At 37.6% G+C, this 26,311-nt stretch overlaps 1 protein-coding gene across 1 annotated transcript; it reads right to left on the bottom strand.

The window, feature by feature from the left end:
• Positions 1-2,458: 2,458 nt before the first annotated feature.
• On the bottom strand, positions 2,459-25,418 carry nmu (neuromedin U; the record flags this gene model as incomplete). The annotated part of the gene is made up of 9 exons (XM_079830906.1): positions 2,459-2,494; positions 3,154-3,207; positions 5,268-5,342; positions 10,204-10,254; positions 10,459-10,488; positions 16,160-16,219; positions 17,588-17,635; positions 18,031-18,086; positions 25,304-25,418. The coding sequence occupies 9 exons, from the start codon at positions 25,416-25,418 to the stop codon at positions 2,459-2,461; spliced, it is 525 nt and encodes a 174-aa protein (XP_079687032.1).
• Between the last annotated feature and the right edge of the window lie 893 nt (positions 25,419-26,311).

The following is a 26,311-nucleotide window of genomic DNA, read 5'->3' as shown; positions in this document are numbered from 1 at the left end:
ATACACAGACCGGATGCCTTTTCAGGGGTGCAGTTAATAACTGGTAAACTTTGTATCTGCAAAAGAACTCCGATAAACTGCGTGCGAGCTCTTCCTTTCACTACCCGTAGACTATAATACCCATCAAAATAGGAGTCTTCCTTAGTAAGACAGATAATGTAGACCTTAAACATATCTAAAATGAAATTAATTTACATATAACCAGTTTAAACTGGAGAGGCACTGAAATGTAGACCTTCGTGTTTTTGACCTACAGTGTTACATGACGTGAGAACAGTTAGTCATTTCGGTTTGTATGTTAGCAGGGACTTTAATCGTAACTTAACAAGAGTATGACAAACAGAAAATCCTCTCAGGATCCCTGGAATCGGTGTTACAGTACCTCAGGCCCGACATTTTAGCTTTTACCTAAAGATGTCCGAGTCCCGGTCCCAGCGCAACTGATACTCAACTGCCATTGGCTCATCTGCGTTTGAGGGGCGGGCTTACCGATAGGTCAATTGCTGAGTTAAAACAACACATTCACTGGGTTAAAACAACCCAATTGTTGGGTTAAAACAACCCATTCACTGGGTTAATACAACCCAATTGCTGGGTTAAAACAACCCATTCACTGGCTTAAAACAATCTTTTGCTGGGTTAGTCCATTTTCAACCCAACTTGGGTGGTTTATAACCCAGCATTTTTTAGAGTAGCTCGATTAGCTGCTATTTAAAAAATGGTGGATCTCAAGTTTGTGTTGGTCTTGTTGGTCACGGTAACCCCGCCCCCAGCCCCTGATGCAAGCGGTTCTTACTTCTAGACCAGCAATGTTTTGGTGCTACTTAAAAAACACTTTTCCTGGTTTAGAGCTGGTGCTTTGGGTGTGGAAAGACAAAGAACCGATTTGAAACTAGGCTCTGGCTCCGAAACAGCACCAGCACTGCCTTGGTGGAAAAGGGGTAATATTTATACTCCTGGTCATTTCTGGACCGTTTCATGCTCCTAGTCACCCTGGTGTGCTAAAAAAACGTGAATAGGAATATACTTCAGAGATATTTGCTCACAAGAATGTCAACATCAAAAAAAAAAAATGGTGCTATGGCACTAAAAGTGGTTCTTGGATTGTAATCATAGGGGAACCACTTTAAGTGCTGTATAGCACCAAATATTGGTGCTTCAGTGGTTTTTCAGCGGTTCTTTGGGACGACTGAGGTGATATTAGCCTGACGTCGTCATACTCAATTCTAGTCAGAATTTGAGACTGATACTGCTCCGTTGGGCTGTGATTATGGGGCGTGTTTCAACCGAACCAGGAAAGACCTCAATTGGATAGACCTACAACCAATCAGAGCAACGGAGCGACGCGTAACGTTAGTTGTCAAATGTCAACAGAACTCAACTGCACTGTGTTGCCAAGTCCGCGGGTTGTTTATCATGTCTGCAGGTTGAAGCGACCCCAATTATGTGATATACAGACCCAGGAATGCGAATTTTAGCAGGCAGCCCTGCCAAAATAACACATATTTTACCCCCCAAATGCCATTTATTTCCCAGAGAACCCCCCCCCCCCCCCCTGGAAAGCTATTGGGCTTGTTTTTGGCTAGTTTTGAGTAGCAATTGGGCGGCTTTTGTTGTAAAAACTTGGCAACCCTAACGCACGCTGGAATAAGTTACGTTAGAAGAAAAAGATGAGTGTAAACGATCTTTGCCGGTGTTGTAAAAAAATAATTTAAGGATACACAGAGTACTTACCAACACGATCATCATTTCTGAGAGAAATAGTAAAGGTGAATGCATATACGAACAAGTTCTCCGTTTAGGATTAGAACAAACTCAACCCAAGCGCCGTTGATGACGTGGATGATTACGTTACTGTTTATCATCTGTCCATCATCGTCTAAAGCCCGCCCTGACAATTTCATTGGTCCGAACAGTTTCTGTTCGGGCATAATTACTCCTCTATGGAGAAAGTCCAGACCGAACTGCCCGAGTACAATTGTTCTGGGCGGGGCTAAGTTCGGCTGGCATCCAGGCTAAGGTGATATAGCACCGCTACTATATACAGAACCTGTTAAGATATGGTGCAATATAGCACCAAAAGTGGTTCCCCTATGATTACGAGCCAAGAACCACTTTTAGTGCCATATAGCACCATTTTTTAGAGTGTAGGGGTGCCAATAATTGTGGCCAACATTAATTGGTGAAACACATTTATTTCAAAACGAGTTTCCCCCATTTTCAATTGTTTTACTTCAATGAAAGGTTAGAATTTTGTGAATGCAGATTTATTTTTACAGCCATCTTTGCTCATATTTATCAAGGGTGCCAATATTAGTGGATGGCACTGCATATGAGTTTCTGTATTTTTGTCCTGTGACTCTAGTCTAGACCCATGCAGTGCTCTTGTAGAAAGCACATGAGATTTGAAAAAGCAGCTTTCATCATGAAATACCTGATTTTTCATTTCTTTGTTGTTTTACACATACTCAGCCGATCTTCTTCCATTTCGTGGCTGCAACAAAGCACAAAAAAAAAAAAGCATTTACTGAGAAGTGTTTTTTTTTCAAGCAATAAGATAAAAGTGTATATGTGTGTGTCGCAGCGTTGTTATTGTTAACCAAAAGTTTACAGTAAAACAAATGTACTGTACTAAACATTCTTTACTTTATACAAAATATATACTTATACAATTTTTACTCTAAAATTGTTATAAAATGAAAACCATATGTCTACCAAATTTGAAGTTGATATCACAAAAATGTTGTACCAAAAATAGCCAATTGGTGACACCCACATTCCACAGATGTTTTTCGTTCTCCTGTCACAATATCCCTTCTATCACAAGAAGTGTTTCATAACTTTTCGACGATACACGTTTGTCAATATTATAATAAAAATAAAAATAAATAAATTGTAAAATCGTTAAAATATATTTTATAATGTGAAACATAACTCCGCCCACCAGGGGAGGAGCCTGCTAAAATCTTTTAAAGTACCCATTCCAAGGTAATGTAATGTTGGATGAATTTTTGGAAATTCGAATGATACCTAATTTATGATGATAAAAAAAAGAGCGCCAGTTATGGGGATCAACTCAAAACTTAAAGCAAAGTCAATAAAATCATTAATTTTGTTGAACAATAAACAGTTGTCATATATACTGTACCCTACCCGATAAAGGAAGTACCCTCTGCTCTGGATCCGTCCAGGCCCTTGAAGATCATCCTGCACACAGAAGGAATTGTTATAGTTCAGACCACGCTTTCTGATGCTGCTACTGAACGTTGTGTAGTTGTTACTAACTAAATCAAAGGTCAATCAAAGGTTTTATAACGGCAGTGTTGTTAAGGGGGGAAAACGCATTATCTACCCAACAAAATCCATCAGGACCATTTCCTGTGTGCGAGTGAGGCAGTCATCATTTATTCTGGTTCAGTTTTGTGTTTTACTCTTATAGCACAATAACACTTTTAGCGTACAATTACCTCTCAAATGGACAGAAGCAGTTAATCAAACTAAGGTTGAGCCATTTCACATCCTGTACATGGACTCAAACTCATGCATGCACATGTCAGCCTCGTGCGACCTTGTGCAAGCATGGGTTACATCATGTAGAAAAACAAAATTAAGTCAAATATTACAAATATTTAACCTTACACCGGGAATATATCACATTTAAATGTAATTGTAATCAATTAAATGTATAACATTTGTAAATGTTAAAACTGTAAAAAATTTGTAAAATGTAAAAAATTATTGTGATTTTAACGGTAAAAGCCTGAAAAACAGTTAATTTGTTAACAGAAAGTTTCCATACTATATACAGTGAATAACTGTAATAGATCTAACCTTACATTTAATTTAATTTTACAGTAAAATACCATTCAATTTACAGTTTTGGAAGTGAAAAAGAACAAGTCATTGTGTAATTTACAGTGAAAACCCGTAAATTGACATTCCCAGAATTCCGTGCATGACACTTCACATGTTTCTTCTTAGTTTTTTCTAATCAGTTATGTATACAATAGGGTTTTATGTTACATCTAATGTTGTTAAATGAATGTTTATTGCATTTTTTTTAATTTCATGTGTGTTACCATGATGGTGTTTAGTGCTTGTGTGAATGACACTTCTATATATTATATTGTACTCCTAGAATCATCATCAAAAGTGTGACTCTCATCACCACTGTGATTGGTGGTTGTCAGTATATATCAAAGGTACATAACAGATATTAGTATTTCAATAAGTTGGTAATTTAACATTATTTCAGTTAATGAATTTTTTTTTACCGTAAATCGAACATACATTTTTATAGTGTACATGTAATTATTGCAATATAAACCTTTAAACTATACGGTTTTGAACTGTAAAATAGACAGTAAAATCTAAAATGTTCCTACCGTATTTTTTACGTTAAAATTCTGGCAACCACAGCTGGCGTTTTTTTACCGTAAATTTTACAGGGATTTTTTTACAGTGTATATATATATATATGTATATGTATGTAATAAACAATTATTTTAAAATGGAAAAAAATAAATGAAGCCTTGGTGAGCATAAGAAACTTCTTTCAAAAATATAAAAAAAATCATACTGTCCCTAAACCTTTAAATGTGAGTGTATATGTAATTCTTGTAATATAAGACATACATTATTATATTAAAATTAATAATATATTTACAAGTTCCACATATATGGATTGAATAAGGTAGTTTGACTTTTATGTCAACGTCAATGTTTCCAACATCAACCAGAGAACACAGATACGCACACTGTCTGTTTTAATAATAATTAACACTTAAATAATTAACACTTAACAACAATTACTGATGGTCAGAAAAGAAGCCCTAGAGCTACGTCGTGATGAGGTATTGTCAAACAGCATATGGCATTTCATCAAGCAGCAGGAGGATGGAGAGGAACAGACGCTTCCGTCAGTCTCCATGAACATCCTTCCAAAGATATGCTGCTTTTATCCACTATTTATGCAATTACCATTTACTTTAATATTTAATGGTCATTTGTGTTTCCATACAAGGAAAAAAAATCATGAGCATAATTTTCCTCAGTAATAAATCAAATCAAATCAAATAAATAAAAATAAAATAATGCACTAATCCTGACTCTAAACTGACTTTTGAATATATATATATTTGGTGTCTTGGCACTTACCCAAACTAAATATTGATGGGAGGGAAAAAAGCCTTGCATGTTGTCATTTTAGTGATCATACTCACAGTGCTAATGTAGTCTGAATGAAGGTAAGCATGCAGGATACATACACTTAATTTCATTCTCCTGCTTCTTCTTCTGGCAAGCTGGGGTATGAGCTCCAGAAGAGGGTGCAACACAGTAGACTGACACATACACATATATAGAGAGATATCATGAAGACAGACATGGAGAGATATGAAAACCATGAACAGCTGCTCCTGGGATTGGCCAGCGGTCGCAGAGAGGACTCTTGTGCGTTCTCGCGCGCACTTATCTGTCCTCAGTGCGGCTCAGTGTTCATTTGGCACACATGGTGCACTGATGTTCGGTAAAATCACAATCGCATGCAGGCCATGCCAGAGCACATGTGGGGGAATGTGAAGTAATGATGTCAACATCAGAGGGGAATGTTTTTGTGTGAGTGTTGCTATGTTATGAATATGTAGTACACCTTGCATTTGAAACATATCACAAAACGGGCATAATAAACAGGGGTGCACATAACTTTTTTGGTCTGGGTCTCAAGGGAGCACCTGAGATGCTGCTTGGTACTCACACATTACACGGCACACTTAGCCTATCCTACAAGCTGTTGTCATCACATTACTTAAAGCTCACTTCAAGTACTTTAATACCCCAGAAAGAACGACTAGCCTAACTAATACAGTTCAAACATAAAGGGCCCTATCATACACCTGGCGCAATATGACGGCAGGCGCAACGCAAGTGTTTTTAGATAGTTTCAACCCGACGCAGTTATCATTTTCACATCCTGCGCCACATTGTTTAAATAGCAAATAGCTGTGGATTATCCCTTTTATGCCATGGTCATTTGCCAACATTGACAACTTAAAGATGTTATTGATGTTTGCAGCGCAATATTTGACCAGATGGGTAAAAATTATGGTTATTCTCGTCAGTTACGGCTCGTGAGATCTAGCATTCGGCCTGCTTTGAATCAGACACAGAGATAAAGTAGTGCGTAAGATTACATTTGAATGAATGAATGAATTATAGCAATTATGGCGAAGATGTGCCTTTATTACTTAAAGGTCCCATGGCATGAAATTTTCATTTTATGAGGTTTTTCAACATTAATATGAGTTCCCCTAGCCTGAATATTGTCCCCAAGTGGCTAGAAATTTTGATGGGTGTAAACTGAGTTCTGGCTGTCTTTCTCTGCCTTTGAGAAAATGACAGCCCAGATGAGCTGATCTTGAATTTTCCTGTTATGACGTCATAACAGGGACGGTTCCCTCCCTTTCCTCCGCCCAGAGAATTTGGCACGCCCATGCCAGCGCCATATTTGTTTGTCCTCGAGAAATCATGGCTTGTGAATGCTGTCAGTTTCTCAGTGTTTGGATGTACAAATGAAAACAGAAGTCTTTTTTCAGTTCCTTCCGATCTGTGATCAGTGATTTCTGATGTGTAGCTACTTATTCAAGTTCACACTTCTCTCTCTCCCGACAGAACAGTGTTTTCTATCTTGTGAGTCAGTGTTTTCGTACGTCCTCGTTGCGTCTATCTGTTCTTAAATATGCATACAGTCGTGAGTTTCTGCTCAACATCGGCAGAGCCACATCTTTAGAAATAAATCTCACGCACGCCGAAGCTCGGGCTGCACTGACCGGTCGGCCTTCAACATCCCCGACCCCCAGTACTGCATCTGGCCCACAGCGGAGGCGCCAAACGCGGCGTGAAATTAAGCAGAAGGAGGGTAAGCGTGAGCGTATCCGGGCTAGCCAGCTATTCCCATAATAAACTGGATTACATTCGATTACTGCCCTGTTGTGTCTTTTTTTGCACTGTGTACTTAATGCGCGTCACTGACGTTTTTCATATGACAGGAAAATATCTAAAAATAATGCTATAATCAACACTTACTCGTAACTCGTTCATCTCGACAGCTGTAATGGTACATTACATGTGTTACAAAGTTGGTTTTAAGGAGGAAGACGGCTCGGCGTGACTGGGACTCGTGTTTATTCAGAACTCTCAGATACAAACAAAATAAACTCGCACTGACAGCGCTCTCACAACTAAGTACAATATCACTTTGTTATGAATCTCTCCGTCTCTGGTCCACTAGTGATGTCCGGTTCGGCGAACAAATCGTTCTTTTGAACCGGTTCTTTTTAGTGAACCGGTCGAACCAGTTCACCAAATCAGACTGAATCGTTCTAAACGGTTCGCGTCTCCAGTCAGCGCTGATCCATCATTTACTAAAGTTACTAACTTTCTGACATGAGTGACAGTCACTCCGACTAGAAATAAACTAATAACCTGAAGTATATACTAGTAACTACAACAGTTCACTGAACTGAGACGTGCTGAGAGAACTGATGAGAAGTGAACTCAGGTCCATCCGTCTCTCTGACGTGCCTCGTAGACCTTGTTAAACCACGCCCCCTCCGCTCATTTCAAATGCAAAGATGTCAGCCAATCACAACAGTGGGCGTTTTTACTGAAGTCTCACAGCAGACACGCCTCTTGAAACAGCCACAGGGCAAACAGCAGTATAGAAAAAATGCCTTTTATTTCTAATTATGACATTTTATGATGTAAAAATCATACTAACAATATAAGTACACCTCAGAATACATTATAAAATAAAATAAAAAATCCATGCCATGGGACCTTTAAAAAACCTCCAGCCAATCAGAATCGAGTATTCAGTCAGACCATGGCATAAGAGAATAGTTACCTTTTGGACCATGTGCCTGGCCCGCCGGACGTTTTTTCCATTGTTAAACTAGCAAAAGTGGATTCGGACACGGCCTAAAGGCCTGTACACACAGGGACGAATATCGCGCGCGCTTATCGGCAGTGTTTTTCGTGACGTTTTTCTTTGTGTTCACACCCAAGCAATTTTCACTGGCGATGCGCCGATTGAACGTGCAAATTCAGTAGATGGCGCTACACAAGGTGGTGCTGTGGAACTTTACGCTTCTGACACTTGCTTGTCACGCAGAAGAAGAAGAGAGACAGTATTTACATATTATGTCTATTATGTCTATTTACATATTATGTCTATGGCCAAAACCATTCACACACTTTTTGCTAACTGGCAAGCAGCATTAGCAGCTCATCTTATTCTTTGTCTACTTACTTCCTCTTCATCGTATCAATGAGTGCTCGGCGAGTTTGTGCTTGAGCGCCACCAAGTCGTGTTTTACTGTAACTTCAGCAGCTCCAGGCATGTGAACAAAAGCGCCCATCTCATTGGTAAGCCAGTTTTTAACGCGCCACGTCAATATATATATATATATATATATATATATATATATATATATATATATATATATATATATATATATATATATATATATGTATTTTTTACCCCTGCCGTTTGGTGTGTCGGTGTGCACACTCACATTGGCGCCTTTTGTTTAGTCATGAGGCGTTAAACGACGGTGTTAAACTCGCACGAAAATCGTCCCGGTGTGAACAGACCTTAAGTGCACCAGCGCGATGTGCTTCAGACCATAAAATAAGAACAAATACACAAATTACAAGCAGAGATGAATACTATATATTAAAGTTTCAAAGTCTAACAGTAGTATTCTGGTACAGAAATGAATAGTTAGGCCTAAATGTAAAATAAAGATTTTTTTCACTGTCAGAAATAAAATATAGCTTTGTCTTTGTTAAAGCTGTATTATTTTATTAACATTAATGACAGACAGTAGCAGAAATATTAGGCTGCTGTCACTTTAAGAGTAAATTCACGGACCGAATATACGGACACACATCCGGATTCTTTCTTAACTGTTCACTTATGACCTAACCGAGAAAATACTTGCCGAGACGGGTATTTTGACATAATTTTGTGCGTATGTTTCCGTTAAGCGCAAGTAAACACGAAAGAGGAATCAATACGGTGTTCAAGTGCTGTCAATTGAGTCCCAATTTTCGCCTTTGCTTCCGCGTTTAAAATCAAGACAAGACAAAACGTCCAAATGATAAACTTTCTATATGATGGTAAAATTTAGCAGCTATTCCGCGGATCACATGCGTGCCGAACCGTGGGGCCTGGTCCGTACGAATCACGGATCAACTGCGATCCGCTGTACCCCTAATAATTAATGAACACACTTCTCATCATGATTGCTGTCTTACCAGAGATGGAGAAAAATCATACTCCAGTAAATAAACGCGTCTCTGTCCCCAAAAATGTTGGTACTCAAAAGCGATTTCCTCCACGTTTTCTGGTGCGAATCGTTTATTTTTACCACGCATGCACACCAGTTATGTGCACCCCTGCATATAAATACAAATGAATTCATAGAAACCTGAAGAAGACAACGCTTCTGTTATGTGGTGGACATGCAACGAACGGACAGTTAGGAAGAAACTGAACCGTTCCTCTGATGGCATCAACACAAAACGGCATGTAAATTAAATTCAGAAAATGTAATCTATGTTAAGATGAAATTAGGTTCTCTTCAGGTTTGAGTCTGTGCCAAAATTCGGATATTAATATACAAAAAAGCTGATATTTCAAAAGACAATCTAGTGCAAATTATAAAGCAAAAAGGAGATTATGAATAATGTTCTTTTCATAAGTGTGGATGCTTTCAAGGAGGAATCATAGGATATCAGAGATTACATGCAATGGGAACTAAAGAGTAGGTAGTTTTATATGTATAGTAAGAGCAAATAAAAGACTTAGTGGAAGCATTATAAGGTTTTATAAGCCAAGGTTTTTTTGCAAGTAATATTTTATTTTATTTTATTTTAGTTAATTTCTTGCATTGACATTATTCCTGATATCCAGTTTTATGGGAATGTAGCTAAGACTTTGCTTTTGCATAACCTTGGCCCAGAAGGGAACTGTGCAATGGCCTAAAATACAGTTTATTATTAACTTTAAGCTTCATTTAATGCCAGAGTATTAGATCACAGATTGCAATTTGCCGTCGAGTGTTATTGAAGACAGTGCAGCGTAGCAACAGTGGCTGAGTGCTGAAAGCAACAGACTAAACAACTCTTGAGGAAACCTACCGTCCCATCTGAAATTCCTGCACCAATCGGTTTAGTGTAATGAAATAAGAACTATACATACATGTACAGACACACAAATACAAAACCATACACACAAACACAGAAGTTAAAGGCAAACACAAAAACACCAAAATCAATACAGACAAAAACTTGAAACACATTCATACAATGAAAAATAACACCATAATCCATGAAAAAATGTCTTTGAATTATCATTGCACTGAATGTGTTGACTGAAAAACGTCACATGCTCACCCTTTTGCTGGTCTCTCGAGCTGTGATCTCCTGCATATACAAAAAGCAAAAGCTGAAAATCATAACTAATTGTCCTTTCATTAATCTATAAATTACAGCCTTCACAAATAACTTTAGAAATGTTTCAGTGTATTATAAAACATTAAAAGTGGTTCAGTAGCTGATAACTAGACCCAGACCGAGTTTTTTCTATGTATGCAGTGATTTTGGGGGAAAATATAGTTCACCCAAAAATGAAAATGCTGTCATCATTTACTTCCCCTCAAGTTGTTCCAAACCTCTATGCATTTTTTTCTTCTGCTGAACACAAAAGAAGACATTTTGAAGAATGTCAGAAACCAAACAGTTGATGGACCCCATTGACTTCCATAGTATTTTTTATTCCTACTATGGAAGTCAATGGGATCCATGAACTGTTTAGCTCCCCATATCTTTAGTGTTCAGCCGAAGAAAGAAACTCATACAGGTTTGAAACAACTTCAGGGTGAGTAAAAGATGACAGAATTTTCATTTTTGGGTGAACTATCCCTTTAAATGGAGTTGAAAGCACAAACAGGGGTGCGTTTCCCGAAAGCGTTATTAGCCAACTATGGTCACAAGTTCCGTTGTAAACAGCATAGTTCAACCAGTCGGTGTTTCCTGAAACCATAGTTCCAATGAACATTCACAAAGTTGTGTGATTGGAACGACGTCTCTCGAGTTAGAAGCTTAGTTTCTTGTTCGCATGACTTGTGTACTTAATAAATCCATATATTGAGCAAAATAAGCATTACATTAAAGGGATAGTTCACCCAAAAATGAAAATTATGATTTACTCACGATGACTCAATTATGATGACTCAAGTCATCCTAGATGTATATGACATTGTTCTTTCAGACGAATACAATCAGGGTTATATTAAAAGATGTCCTGGCTCTTCCAAGCTTTATAATGGCAGTGAATGACAGCTCAAAATTTGAAGCCCAAAAATCACATCCATCCATTAATCCATATGGCTCCGGGGGTTTAATAAAGGCCTTCTGAAGCAAATCAATGGTTTTTTACAGAAAAATATCCATATTTAACACATAATAAAGTAAAATATCTAGCTTCCGGCAGACCGCAATGACTACACTTTCTTCGTAGGTTGAATACGGAAGGCGGTTCGCCGTAAACTAGATATTTTAATTGATAACATGTTAAATATACAAATTATAAAGCCTGGAAAAACAATGATATTGTTTGAACATAACTCTGTTTGTATTCGTCTGAAAGAAGAATGTCATATACAGTGGGGCAAAAAAGTATTTAGTCAGCCACCAATTGTGCAAGTTCTCCCACTTAAAAAGACGAGAGAGGCCTGTAATTTTCCTCATAGGTACACTTCAACTATGGGAGACAGAATGAGAAAAAAAAAATCCAGAAAATCACATTGTCTGATTTTTAAAGAATTTATTTGCAAATTATGGTGGCCAATAACAAAAGTTAATCTCAATACTTTGTTATATACCCTTTGTTGGCAATGACAGAGGTCAAACGTTTTCTGTAAGTCTCCACAAGGTTTTTACACACTGTTGCTGGTAGTTTGGCCCATTCCTCCATGCAGATCTCCTCTAGAGCAGTGATGTTTTGGGGCTGTCGCTGGGCAACACAGATTTTCAATGTATGGTGTTCTTTGGATTCAACTCAGCATTCTTTCGCCTCCAAACACAAGTTGAGTTTTTACCAAAAAGTTCTATTTTGGTTTCATCTGACCATATGACATTCTCCCAATCCTCTTCTGGATCATCCAAATGCTCTCTAGCAAACTTCAGACGGGCCCGGACATGTACTGGCTTAAGCAGGGGGAAACGTCCGGCACTGCAGGATTTGAGTCCCTGGCGGCGTAGTGTGTTACTGATGGTAGCCTTTGTTACTTTGGTCCCAGCTCTCTGCAGGTCATTCACTAGGTCCCCGCGTGTGGTTCTGGGATTTTTGCTCACCGTTCTTGTAATAATTTTGACCCCACGGGGTGAGATCTTGCGTGGAGCCCCAGATCGAGGGAGATTATCAGTGGTCTTGTATGTCATCCATTTTCGAATAATTGCTCCCACAGTTGATTTCTTCACACCAAGCTGCTTACCTCTGGCTTGGCGTGCTCAGTTGGGGACATTCAATTTTTCAACTAAACATCGAAATACATCTAAATAATAAACTAAATTAACAATTTAAACTAAATTACTGATCAAATTATTGATCTAAAGCCCACACTGTCATTGTATGATACTTGAAATTTTTCCAGAATGGCTATACAGCTGAATAAAATTATGCTGCATTATTTTCCTGTTTAACACTGTAAAGCTGCTTTGAAACAATCTACATTGTTAAAAGCGCTATATAAATAAAGTTGACTTGACTTGACTTGACTGTTGCAGATTCAGTCTTCCCAGCCTGGTGCAGGTCTACAATTTTGTTTCTGGTGTCCTTTGACAGCTCTTTGGTCTTGGCCATAGTGGAGTTTGGAGTCTGACTGTTTGAGGTTGTGGACAGGTGTCTTTTATACTGATAACGAGTTTAAACAGTTGCCATTAATACAGGTAACGAGTGGAGGACAGAGTAGCCTCTTAAAGAAGAACTTACAGGTCTGTAAGAGCCAGAAATCGTGCTTTTTTGTAGGCGACCAAATACTTATTTTCCACCGTAATTTGCAAATAAATTCTTTAAAAATCAGACAATGTGATTTTCTGGATTTTTTTTCTCAGTCTGTCTCTCATAGTTGAAGTGTACCTATGATGAAAATTACAGGCCTCTCTCATCTTTTTAAGTGAGAGAACTTGCACAGTTGGTGGCTGACTAAATACTTTTTTGCCCCACTGTACACCTAGGTGAGTAAATCATACACTGTAAAAAAAAAAATCAGGTCTCCAATTGAAAATTTTCTAGTGAGCAATCACATCTAAATTTTTCTAATCTAATCTATATCTTTTATTTAGAATAGCAAACAATCTGGCATTAATTCAATCTCAAACGGATGAACTAAAAAATATATATTTCTCCACCACCTGCGTGACATCATCAACCAATGTAGTTGAATGCCAAATGTGCGACAATTCATAGTTTTCACGTGACGTCACACCAGGAACGCCCACCTGGAGGGCAAAACAAGGCTTTCCTCCATTGCCCGCCAGTCATTTTTACCAGGTTTGTAGTAAGTTCTAATGTAGTAAGACAGTGATATTAAAAGACCAAATTCAATATACACCTTATCGTTAATGCATACTTTGTACAAGCAAGCAAATTAACACAGAATATTAATGCAACACAAGGTTTGTTTTTTTCCAGCGAAAACCATTATAAAGAAAATGCGTCGTGTTCATATTCTGGACTCATCTGCTCGCCTGTATTGTATGCATCATCAAAAAGGTGTAAGCTGAATTGGATCTTTTAATATCACTGTTTTAGTACATTAAGGCACTTTAAGGGTGGGTTGCACTAATAAGGATTCTTTAGCCTGACATCGGTTCACCCTCCGCCTATGCAGATCCATCAGCCCTTTAATTCTAACGGTCTTTCTGCGCAGTTAATCTGTGTTTAAATTTAAGTAGAGCAACACAACTCGATTTAAAACCCAGATCAACAAATCCTTGATTAGTAATTAATTTAATTGAATCCTTCATTAATTTAATTTAATCCTTATTGGTTCCCTGAGTGTTCTTCACGTTAAGCGTTTTAAAAACTTCCTGCTGTTTTAGTGACTGAAATATGCCCAAAAAGATGCCCAAAAATTGTATCTTGTTCACATATTGACAGGCTTGGAAAAAGTACATACTTTTTAGTGTGTAGCAGAAGCTTTGGGACATACTATCACGTCATACAATTATGTCTTTAATGGTTGCTCTCTGTCGCATCCTGTCACTGTAAACTGGCATGTCAATCATCTTATCACAGTTAAAATCCTTCGCATTTAATTTCCTGCCGTATCAGAGAGAAATGCAGTAGCACGTTGATCTGCAGTGGCGGGTCTTGCTGAAAACTCTCTTCATATTAATGCATAATGATACATTTAAAAGTTAATGGCCAAACGGATTGTTAATGCAGATGAAATATAATACGGATAACATTAAATAAATATTTTTTATCAGGTTAAACTGATTATTAGTCACTCAAACCTTTATCTAAACCTTTCACCATCGGTCATGCATTTCCACCATGTTTTGTAGGCTTGTGGGCAATCTACCGGAAATAGTAGACCATCAGGGGACTTTTGATATACTCTTTTCAACATACAGTTGCAAGAAAAAGTATGTGAATCCCTTCCAGAATCTGTGAAAATGTGAATAATTTTAACTACATAAAAGAAATCATACAAAATGCATGTTATTTTTTTCTTTAGTAATGTCCTGATTAAGATATTTTACATAACATTTTTTTACATATAGTCCACAAGACAAAAAAAAGGCTGAATTTATTCAAATAACCCTGTTGAAAAGTTTATAAACCATTGATTCTCAATACTGTGTCGTTCCCTGGATGATCCACGGCTGTTTTTTTTTGTTTTGTGATGGTTGTTCATGAGTCCCTTGTTTTTCTTGAGCAGTTAAACTGCCCAATGTTCTTCAGAAAAATCCTCCAGGTCCTGCACATTCTTCAGTTTTCCAGCATCTTTTGTATATTTGAACCCTCTCCAGCAGTGACTATGATTCTGAGATCCATCTTTTCACACTGAGGACAACTGAGGGACTCAAACACAACTATTAAAAAAGGTTCAAACATTCACGGATGCTCCAGAAGGAAACACTATGCATTTAGGGCCGAGGGGTGAACACTTTTGAACAGGATGAAGAGGTCCAAATTTTTCTTATTTTGTTTAAATATCTTTATTATTATTTTTTCAATTAGTACTGCCCTTCAGAAGCAACAGAAGATACTTACATGTTTCCCAGAAGACAAATTAAGTACAATTACCCTTGATCTTCAAATTCCATAAGTTTTCACCCCCGCTCTAAATGCATCGTGTTTCCTTCTGGAGCATCAGTGAATGCTTTAACCTTTTTTTAATAGTTGTGTTTGAGTCCCTCAATTGTCCTCAGTGTGAAAAGATGGATCTCAAAATCATACAGTCACAGCTGGAGAGGGTTCAAATATGCAAAAGATGCTGGAAAACTGAATAATTTGCAGGACCTGGAGGATTTTTCTGAAGAACATTGGGTAGTTTAACTGCTCAAGACAAACAAGGGACTAAAGAACAACCATCACAAAACAAAAAAAACAGCCGTGGATCATCCAGGGAACGACACACAGTATTGAGAATTAATGGTTTATAAACTTTTGAACGGGGTCATTTTTATAAATTCAGCTATTTTTTTGTCTTGTGGACTATATGTAAACATTTTTTATGTAAAATATCTTATTCAGGACAGTACTAAATAAAAAATAACATGCATTTTGTATGATCTCTTTTATTTAGTTAAAATTATTCACATTTTCACAGATTCTGCAAGTGGTTAACATACTTTTTCTTGCCACTGTATCATGCTTTGGGATTCTAATCTCACATGGACATTGGGGATGTCTTCAACAATGCATCACACTAGTAGCGAGTTATGCCGTTGTATGGGAAACGCACCCCTGAATAGCACAACTATTTAATAAACAAGTGTGCAAAGGTTGGCAACGGTGTGTAGAATATCTTCTTCAGAGATCTACGCATGCTGATTCCATGTAGGCATGAATAATATTCACCTTCGATTTTTGCAGTGATCCCAGCATTAGGAAACACAGGTCCTCCAGGACATCAGACGTCTGGCAAAGGATAAAAGAAGAAGAAGAAAAAAGGATTCTGTTCAGTTTAAATGTCTGAGGCTGAGCCAAATAAGTCAAGTAACTAAATGATGTGCTGAAAGTCTTTAAAAAATGAATGTTTAAGGAACACTACTTTTTTGAAAATAGGCTCATTTTCCAACTCCCCTAGGGTTTTTGAGCACGCAAGTTACGACTTCAAACCACGACTCATGACTTTGTAGCATTCCAGGCAAAGTCACGCCAAATTGCCTGAGCGCAAGGAATTGTGATAGTTAGATGTAAATAAAGCATGGCGGACAGTACGGGGCTTATGCTCATTTAAAATCATTTCTATCGCCAAAGGTGTTTACTCCTTGCTTATTTGAGGGAAACGGAGGAGAAAAAACGGTGCATAAGGCAAGAGAAGCTGTTATACCTTTTATTTTACGTTATTTGTATATTCCCACCGCATCCGTGGGGGCTGCCATTGTTGTTTCGCGGGCTATGTGACGTCAGAGCTCTTAACTGGGAGTACATTGATCTAGTAAGAGTTCACGGGTGGGAAGTCATGGGTTTGACTGCCGTTCCAGTGCACTTTCACAGGTAGAAGGTTGGAAAAACACGGGTTATGGTTGCCTGGAACGCGGCATTAAACAGTTGAGTCCATTCAGCCGATCTCCGGGTCTGGCGGTAGGACTTTTAGCATAGCTTAGCATAGATCATTGAATCTGATTAGACCGTTAGCATCTCGCTCAAAAATGCCAAAGAATTAATAACCAAAGAATTTTGATATTTTTCCTATTTAAAACTTGACTCTTGTGTAGTTCCAGCACCTGAAAATAGGCTAACTGCTATCAACATAACCAACGTGACAACCAGCTTGCACAGGGAGCGTGATGGGGACTATTTTCAGGTGCTGCGTAATATCATTATTACGCAGGAATGAGAGTATAGTTCCTAGCCATATCAGCCTAGAAAATCAAAACTTTTCAATTTCCATCGGTCTTAGTACACGATGTAACTACAAAAGAGTCAAGTTTTAAACAGGAAAAATATTGAAAATCTTTGGTCATTTTTGAGTGAGATGCTAACGGTCTAATCAGATTCAATGATCTATGCTAAGCTATGCTAAAAGCTATGCCAGATCCGGAGATCGGCTGAATGGATTCGAAAACGGTAAAACTCAACTGTTTAACTCTAGGAGAGTTGGAAAATGAACCTATTTTTTTGTTCCTTTGTGAACACAATTAATTGGGGTTCACAGTGCAGTAAACCAACCATTTACAAAAGTATTTCTCAATGTTTTCACATTCCATAATTCACTTACAGTTTGCTTCAAATACACACAAATAGCTGTACTGCAAAAGGCAAGAACACTCCATTACTCACTCTAAAGGATTGGTCTGCGGAGAGGTAGAACGAGCACAGATCAGTTATCTAAGAAAAAGACAAAAATGCAGCTTGTATGAACGAGATGCAAAGAACTAATAAAAAGTATGAACTCAAAATGAATCGTGTCATTCTGTTTATCATTTCCCCATATGCCCATAAACATGTATTATTCTGTGCTTTCATATCCTAGCCTCTAGATCCCCAGGTTTACTCATGTAATTGCTGATGTACACACAGTTAGCGCATGTAAACAAAGCAGAGATGTCATCACCTCAGAGAGCAAAGTTAACGTCTACTGAAATTGAACAAATATGGGATAAGTCATTTATGATGAACTTTTGTCGCTGAGGAATTTTGTATATAACTAGCGGCATTATAAGTGATTTGTTGGGAGACTTATTACAATAAAAATGAAAGGGCTATGAGTAAATCATACACACCTGGGTTAGTAACTGCTCATGCTCTATTGAAGATGGATTCAAGAGCACTGGAGCACCTGCAATTCACGCAAAAATAATTATTACATATATTTCACAAATACTGTTTAGTAGGGGTGTAACGGTTCTCGGTAAAATCAAACCTTAGGCTTACCGTTCTCCACACACGGTTCGGCACACACTAGCACAGCGGCTCATCTCATATATGACAACGCATTCGCATCTCTAATACGGTTTGTTGAAAATAAATAAAACAGACAGACAGTTAGGCTAATGTATGTTTCTGTCTATGGATACGCATTCTGTCTTTCCCCTAAACTTTGTTCAATGCCAGTGCCGTATGCCGTGATCGTATAGAGCAGGGGTGGCGAACTCCGGTCCTGGAGAGCCACTGTCCTGCAGAGTTCAGCTCCAACCCTGATAAAAGTCACCTGCCTGTAGCTTTCTAGTAACCCTTCAGACCATGATTAGCTTGTTCAGGTGTGTTTGATTAGGGTTGAAGCAAAACTATGCAGGACAGTGGCCCTCCAGGACCGGAGTCAACATTGGTGCCGTGACCCGGATGGGAGTGAGGTTTAGGGGGGTGAGTGTAACGGAGGCCAGCTAGTAGTTGCTGTGCGAGTAAACCTCTTTCCTCTGATCTCAAGAGACGCTCTAGTGACTGACGTAGAGCCTTTAGCCTCCTTGTTAGAGCGTCCGACTCTCATGCTGGCGAACCCGGGTTCGAGTCCCGCTTGAAGTGGGCGGTTCGAACAGGAGGGGTTACATCTATATGACAATTTACGCCGTCATCACCCGGGTGTTGATAGTGCGCGAGCGCAGGTTGCTATCTTTGTTTAAACTAATCTCATTTAAAGGGTTAGTTCACCCAAAAATGAAAATTCTGTCATTAATTACTCACCCTCATGTCATTCTAAACCCGTAAGACCTTTGTTCATCTTCGGAACACAAATTAAGATAGCTTTGATGAAATCCAAGAGCTCTCAGGCCCTCCATAGACAGCAATTTAATTCACACTTTTAAGGCCCAGAACGGTAGTAAGAACATCGTTAAAATAGTCCATGACTGCGTCCGAAACACATTCCAAGGTAGGACTCATTTCAAGGTAGGAAGGCATTAAGGCACGTCCGAATCTAATGTTAGCTTCACTTCCTGTCTCCTGAGACACCTTCATCTGATCGATTTTTGAAGGCAGCATATATGGCCCTGTCCCAAATGGCACACTTCATATGCACTTTCGGGCTTGTGGATATTCCGCGTACGTGTGTCCGGTAAGTCCATGAGACCGTAGGGTGTCCTATTTGGCCCTGTTCCAAATGGCACCCTAAACCCTCGCGGACTTCCTACAAGTCTGCACTTTCATGACGTAACTCCACTTTGTCGGGAAGAAGTCTGCTGCAGAGTTCACATCAATGCGGGCTCTGCAAAAGTGTGCATCGAGGGAGCATATCGACCGCAAAGGGGGTGCTCGTGAACACCCTTCTGAGATCTAAAATGACAAATAGGACATCCTATGGTCTCGTGGACTTAACAGATACACAGCAGCCATTGCAAGTCCACAAGACCGAAAGTGCATATGAAGTGTGCCATTTGGGACAGGGCCTGTGTCATTTTAGGTCTCAGAAGGGTGCTCGCGAGCGCCCCCTTTGCGGTCGATATGCGCACTTCTGAGCACTTCTTCCTTACAGTCAAAGCGGCGTTATGTCATGAAAGTGTGGACTCGTAGGAAGACCGCAAGGGTTTAGGGTGCCATTTGGGACAGGGCCAAAGTATCCTTCGATGCCTTTGATATCCCACAATCCTGTGCGTTCCATTCTGTGACAGTTGAGTTTTGAAAAAAAGATTGCTGGTCAGTTTGTGTGTATATGTACGTTTTTTGACCAACATTTTCCAATACTGATGTCATTTCTAGCGAGAAATTACTAATTCAATATTTGTTTAGTTCTCACCAAAGCTTGCTTTCTTTTGCTGTAGATCATTAAACGGTTACACTGCCTCAGAAGTCTGTCCGAAATCAGTTTTGTGAGGTGCCTTCATGCACAAACACTGCCTAACAAGTCATGTCTGATAAGGCAGCGAGGCAACAAGTCAGCTGCCTAGGTTTTCGGACGCAGCCCATGTGACTCCAGTGGTTCTGGCCAGAACAAAATTGTTGAATAAAGTCATTCTTTTTTGTTTGTTTTTGCACACAAAAAGTATTCTCGTCGCTTCATAAAATGAAGGTTGAACCACTGGAGTCACATGGACTATTTTAACAATGTCTTGACTACCTTTCTGGACCTTGAAGTGTGAATTAAATTGCTGTGGAGGAATCAGAGAGCTCCTGGATTTCATCAAAAATATCTTCATTTGTGTTCTGAAGATGGACGAAGGTCTTACGGGTTTGGAACGACATGAGGGTGAGTAATTAATGACAGAATTTTTATTTTTGGGTGAACTAACCTTTTAAGCCTTGCCAATTTAAACATTCGAGCTCAAGATGCGAAAGAGAACGCATGCTGTTAGATTTGCGAACTCATCCGAAGCGCGTGTACATTTTGAGTTCTCTTTCAAGTCTTGTAGACAAATTCACACAAACATGATGTCAACATACCCGTCTTGGCGAGTATCCTTGCAAAAAATAGTACGTTATGTCTTAAGAGAAGTTAAACAGTCGAGAAAGAATGTATGTGTTCAGTACTGAATCCATGCAGTATGTCTTAAAGTGACAGCAGCCTCTGTGTTTTCAGGGTTTTTCCTACATTGCAATTTTTTTGGCGGCTGCCAAAACAAATTTTTGTCCCACCAAATTCCTATTTGACTCTTCTCTGACCAGCTGGCATAAACCATACTTTCAATAAATGGGAAACAAATCCTATCCAGTTATGAAGTGTTTTCTGTGTGTTGACAAATCTTTTGCGATGTTCTAACAGACGGCATTCGCACACAACACGTCTGCTAAAGTCCGATTCGCAACCTAATGACTCTTTTGAACCGAATAATTTTAACGACTGGTTAGAACAACTGATCTGTCCAACACTGAACTCACAAATCAGTTTAATCATTTACTCAGAACATCTGAAATGAGAACACAAGTGTGCTTACTCAATTTAGCAAGAGTGGATAGTAAGAATTAGTTTTAATTATCCACAGTCTTTCAGTTTAATAAATAGCCTAAAATCATTTAGTTTAGACTGGAGTGAGGTGAAACCAGAACAAAGTTAGTAAGAAAAAAGTAATTTTATGAAATTGTATATGGCAGAAAATTAGGCTATTTGTTCATCTTTTTTAATGCTACTTTTTAATATTGATGTGATTATAAACCAAAACAATTATCTGTAAATAGTGTAAAAAATGAGGAACAAAAACAAACATCAAGGTATCAAAATAAAATAAGCAAAAATTACAAACTGTTTCTTTGAATTTATTTTAAATGTATTGTCAGTATTGCGTTTGCAGATCCCGTAGGTAGGGTACTTTTTACTGTGTATTTGTGTGTGTGTGTGGATGACCATGTCTGTCAGCCACCACCGAAGACCATTTTTGACCCAGGAAAAAACCTGTTTTTTAATGTTAACCAAACTATAAAAGACAAGGAAATCACTCACTGTCTTGACTGAACTCATTTCAGTGACCCTGGACCACATGGTCCAGGGTCCCATATTGAGCCAACATGTCACAATATGGGTAAAAATTTTCTATTCTTCTTTTATGCCAAAAATCATTAGGATATTAAGTAAATATCACGTTCCATGAAGATATTTAGTAAATTTCCTACCGTAAATATATCAAAAATGTATTATCATTAGTAATATGCATTGCTAAGGACTTCATTTGGACAACTTTAAAGGCGATTTTCTCAATATTTCGATTTTTTTGCACCCTCAGATTCCAGATTTTCAAACAGTTATATCTCGGTCAAATATTGTCCTAACAAACCATACCTCAATGGAAAGCTTATTTATGATAATGTACAAAATAAAATAAAAAAGTACCCTTATGACTGGTTTTGTGCTCCATGGTCATGATAGCTTTTGTAACTTAATGAATAATGATTAATCTTTATTTAATTTATACAGTGAAGATTATATGCAATGCTGTTTTACATTTGATTAGCTACTTTATTCAAATTCTGTACCTGAAAACTACAGTTCGATACCTGAAAAACCCGAAAAGCCCTGTTTATTTTATTTGTATCTTTGCTCTACTGTATGTATTTACGCTGTTGCTTGTAGTTTGATTATTTGTTCTTATTTTTATTTGACAGTAGTCCTTTTTTCCCTAAACATAGCACACAGATCCGTACCTAAACCGCGATAAAAACCGAACCGTGAGTAATTTGAACCGTTGCACCCCTACTGTTTAATGTTACAAACACAGTGAAGTTATCATGCTGTCTAAATTCTAAAGCAATCTTCATTGTCAAGAGGTTTCTTTGCGCTGCGTCAAAAAAATTGGCAGTGAAATCAATCTGTAATCCTTGTGAGGTTTGGTTCTAAAGGTCTGAAATTAATTAGTCCTGCTTGTCGATTTTCTTGTTTTGGTAATTTTGCCCTCTTCCCTCAATGGAATAAGCTCTAATTTACCAGAGTTTTTAGTTTATTGATCTATTGTATGGGTCTCTCAGGGATCTGGATTTTCTTTTTGAACCATTACTGACAAAAGGTGTTTTTCATGATTGATTTATGGGACTCGTTTAAGTCGTAGAATTGGTGAGATCATTAGGCTGTAACTAGTATAGGCAAAAACAGGAAGAAATCAATAGTAAAGACAGCACCCAAAAAAAAGGAAAGACTTATGTTGTTAAAACTTTGGTCTCTTATACTAATCTTGGGAACTAATCTGACAACATCTCTCCTGGCATTTCTTATACTGTCATTATATTATTCAAATTCTTGTGACATTACCGCTGTCAAGCTATCTGCCGTACAATAACACTTTTTTTCCTCAGTGACATCATAATTAGCCGTTACATGACTGAATCCAATTTGACGATAAATAGCTCTTGGTATAAAGAGGGAATGCTTTATTGCTATACCGGAGATGATCATGAAAATTATCATATTTATCCTTTTGGTGTAATGGTTATAATTCACAAAAATGAATCTGGCAGATAACACTGTTTACCCCAACATTATTGGAAAACATCTAACATCTATTTTTATTGTTCTAATTAGTCTCTCTCTCGACCTAACAAGGCACTTTAACAGAATTCACTGCCCTATACGTATTTAAGCTACAAGCCCGTAGTTAATGCATCACAATGACGCACTCCTGCTTATTATCTACTGACACACTAATGCAGCATATTTTGAAGTTTAACTAAGCCTTCAATATAGATAAAAATCATATACAAGCATGAAATCCGTCGATCCAAAGACAAGGCAAAGACAGAAGTTTTAGGCGAGGACAGCAAAAGCACTTTTGTTAATGCATGTTGCAATATTTACTCGTATTCCATCTGTTTAATTTCTCACAGTAAAGTGAGTTATATACGTTTTCAGCGTGTATTCTCATTTGTAATTAAATCCAGTGTGATTAATAAGTGCAATGCAGAAGTTTGCCATTTTTGTATTGCGATATATTGTGACACGATATATTGTTACACCCCTAAAATACATATTTATAGTGGTGGCTGTCAAACAATTAATCACGATTAATCACATCCAAAATAAAAGTTTGTGTTTACATAATATATGTGTGTGTGTGCTGTGTATAATTATTATGTATATGCATGTATTAGGCATGTATATATTTCGGATTTCTTTAAATATATGTATATATAAAATACTTAAATATATATAATATAAATACAGAATATACATGCAAATATTTCTTAAATATATACATGCATGTGTGTGTATTCAAATATACATAATAATTATTACACATAGTACACACACACATATATTATGTATACACAAACTTTTATTTTAGATGTGACTGATTAATATATATATAGGGTGTAACAATATTTCATGTCACAATATATCGCAAAACAAAAACGCAACAATATGTATAGCTCACCCAAAAAGAAAATTGCCGTGTGAGAAAAAAAAAATCAAGTTTACAGAGTTTTAGTGTCAGTACGACATTAAACGACTATGTTGAATATAATGTATAATAATGCAATGGGGGAATATGTGTGGGTCCTGATATTGCCAAATGTCTTGTTAACAGTAATAAGTGGCCTACATTATTTTAAATATATCTAGTGCGCGCATATTCGTCTAAAATATTTCTGTATTTCCAGCTTCAGAATCATGAATATATTTATTCTGTGCAATTTGTTACCAGCAACAAGTCCAAGCCTATTCATTTCCACCCCCGATGTAATACCAGATTTAGCATTTTAAATCAACAGTACATTTTTTGTTAACCTTATCGCAATAATATCGTACCGTGATATGTATCGAATCATGACATGAGGGTATCCTTACACCCCTATTATATATATATAATTTTTACAGTTGTGAGTAAACATCAAAACAAACTTTCAACAGCTATTTTGAAGCAACACAAATGATTTGATATTAAAAATCCCTGTTTGAGATATTAAATAAATACTGAGAGTATTCAGACTCTGTTGTTTTGATCCTTCAATAATATAACAACACTGCATTTCTATGACTGTACAGCTGGTAAACCTCCCCTTGATTTGGTTAAAAAAGTCCAAAAGAATATAAGGACCCACTTTATATGAATGGCCTTAACTACTGTACTAACATTTAAATTAATAATTTGATACAATGCACTTATTGTGTACATACATGTTTTTACATTGTACTTACATTTAAAAAAATACCTGCATGTAATTACATCTGTAATTAATTTCTGTGGTCACATTTATAATTACCCTTAAACTTACCCATACCACCACGTGTCCATAACCTTCCCCGTATCCCACCTCAATATCAGCAAAAGTGTTTCGAAATACAATATGAACACAATAACTACATTGTACTTATTTTTTGGATGTAAGTACACAGTAGTTAAGGCCCCCTAATATAAAGTGGGACTGAATATGATGCTACAAAAGATATATATAAAAATGGTACAAAAAAAAAACTTTTTAGCAGTTAATCTTATACATTTTTAAATAAAGTAAGTTCATTTATATTATATTATTTTAATTATTATCATCATCATTATTAATTTTTCTGGGGGAGACAATTGCTCAAATGGATAATCAGCTTTCTCATAAGAGAGATAAAGTACTAGGCCACCAAACTTCTTCCACTAAGTTATTCTAACATCACTAAAGAAGTAAAAGGAGAGCTGCATGTGGAAGACTTACTTGTGGTGATGGGTATGAAGGAGATGAAGAGGACGGCGATCATCAGGGTGGAGTTGTGTGCTGGGCTCATCGCGCTCTGAGCTGCTTCGCGTTCACACTGACTGCTGCTCCTCATGCTGGCTCTCGTGCGCGTCAGTCCGTCGGTTGGCGCCGGTTCTTCTGCTGCTTTCTCCGTCTGACTTACCAGCCAAACATTATGAACTCTCGGGAGTTACACACCCTCTTCGTAAATCGACCTGCAAAGTACGTCACGATGAATGAGCCCCGGCACGTGATTAATTTACACAAACGATGATGTGATATGAGTGGTCAACGCTATGAGTAATACAATTAAAACATCTCCGTGTACTGTATATCATAAACACACGATTACTTGACGTAAAATGCATTTGGCTTTCTCACAAATACACGTATATATATATTTTTAAATATTGCTTGTTGAATGATAAAATGTTTGCTGAGAATGTCCTTACTAAATGTAAATGTATTATGTGACCCTGGACCACAAAACCAGTCATAAGTTTCAAATTGAGATTTATATTTCATCTTAAATAAACTTTCCATTGATGTATGGTTTGTTAGGACAATATTTGTCCGAGATACAACGATTTGAACATCTGAAATCTGAGGGTGCAAAAAAAAAAAGAAAAAAGTAAATATTGAGAAAATCGCATTTAAAGTTGTCCAAATGAAGCCCTTAGCAATGCATATGACCACTAATAATACATTTTTGATATATTTACGGTAGGAAATTTACAAAATATATTCAAGCAACATGATCTTTACTTAATATCCTAATGATTTTTGGCATAAAAGAAAAAATCTATGTAGGCTATTGTCTTATGACTGGTTTTGTGGTCCAGGGTCACATATGGATCACACAGAAGACAAAACAAAGAAGCGTAGAATAAAATATTAGTCCACATACGATTACTATTAAAGATTCAGTAAATACGAATATGGTCATCACTCTGGTTGACAACAGTCATTACGTACTAGACAAACACG

The sequence above is a fragment of the Gobio gobio genome (assembly GCF_949357685.1).
Source record: "Gobio gobio genome assembly, chromosome: 12".
NCBI lineage: Eukaryota > Metazoa > Chordata > Actinopteri > Cypriniformes > Gobionidae > Gobio > Gobio gobio.
The sequence above is the reverse complement of the archived record's forward strand: the minus strand, read 5'-3'. Positions and strand labels throughout refer to the sequence as shown.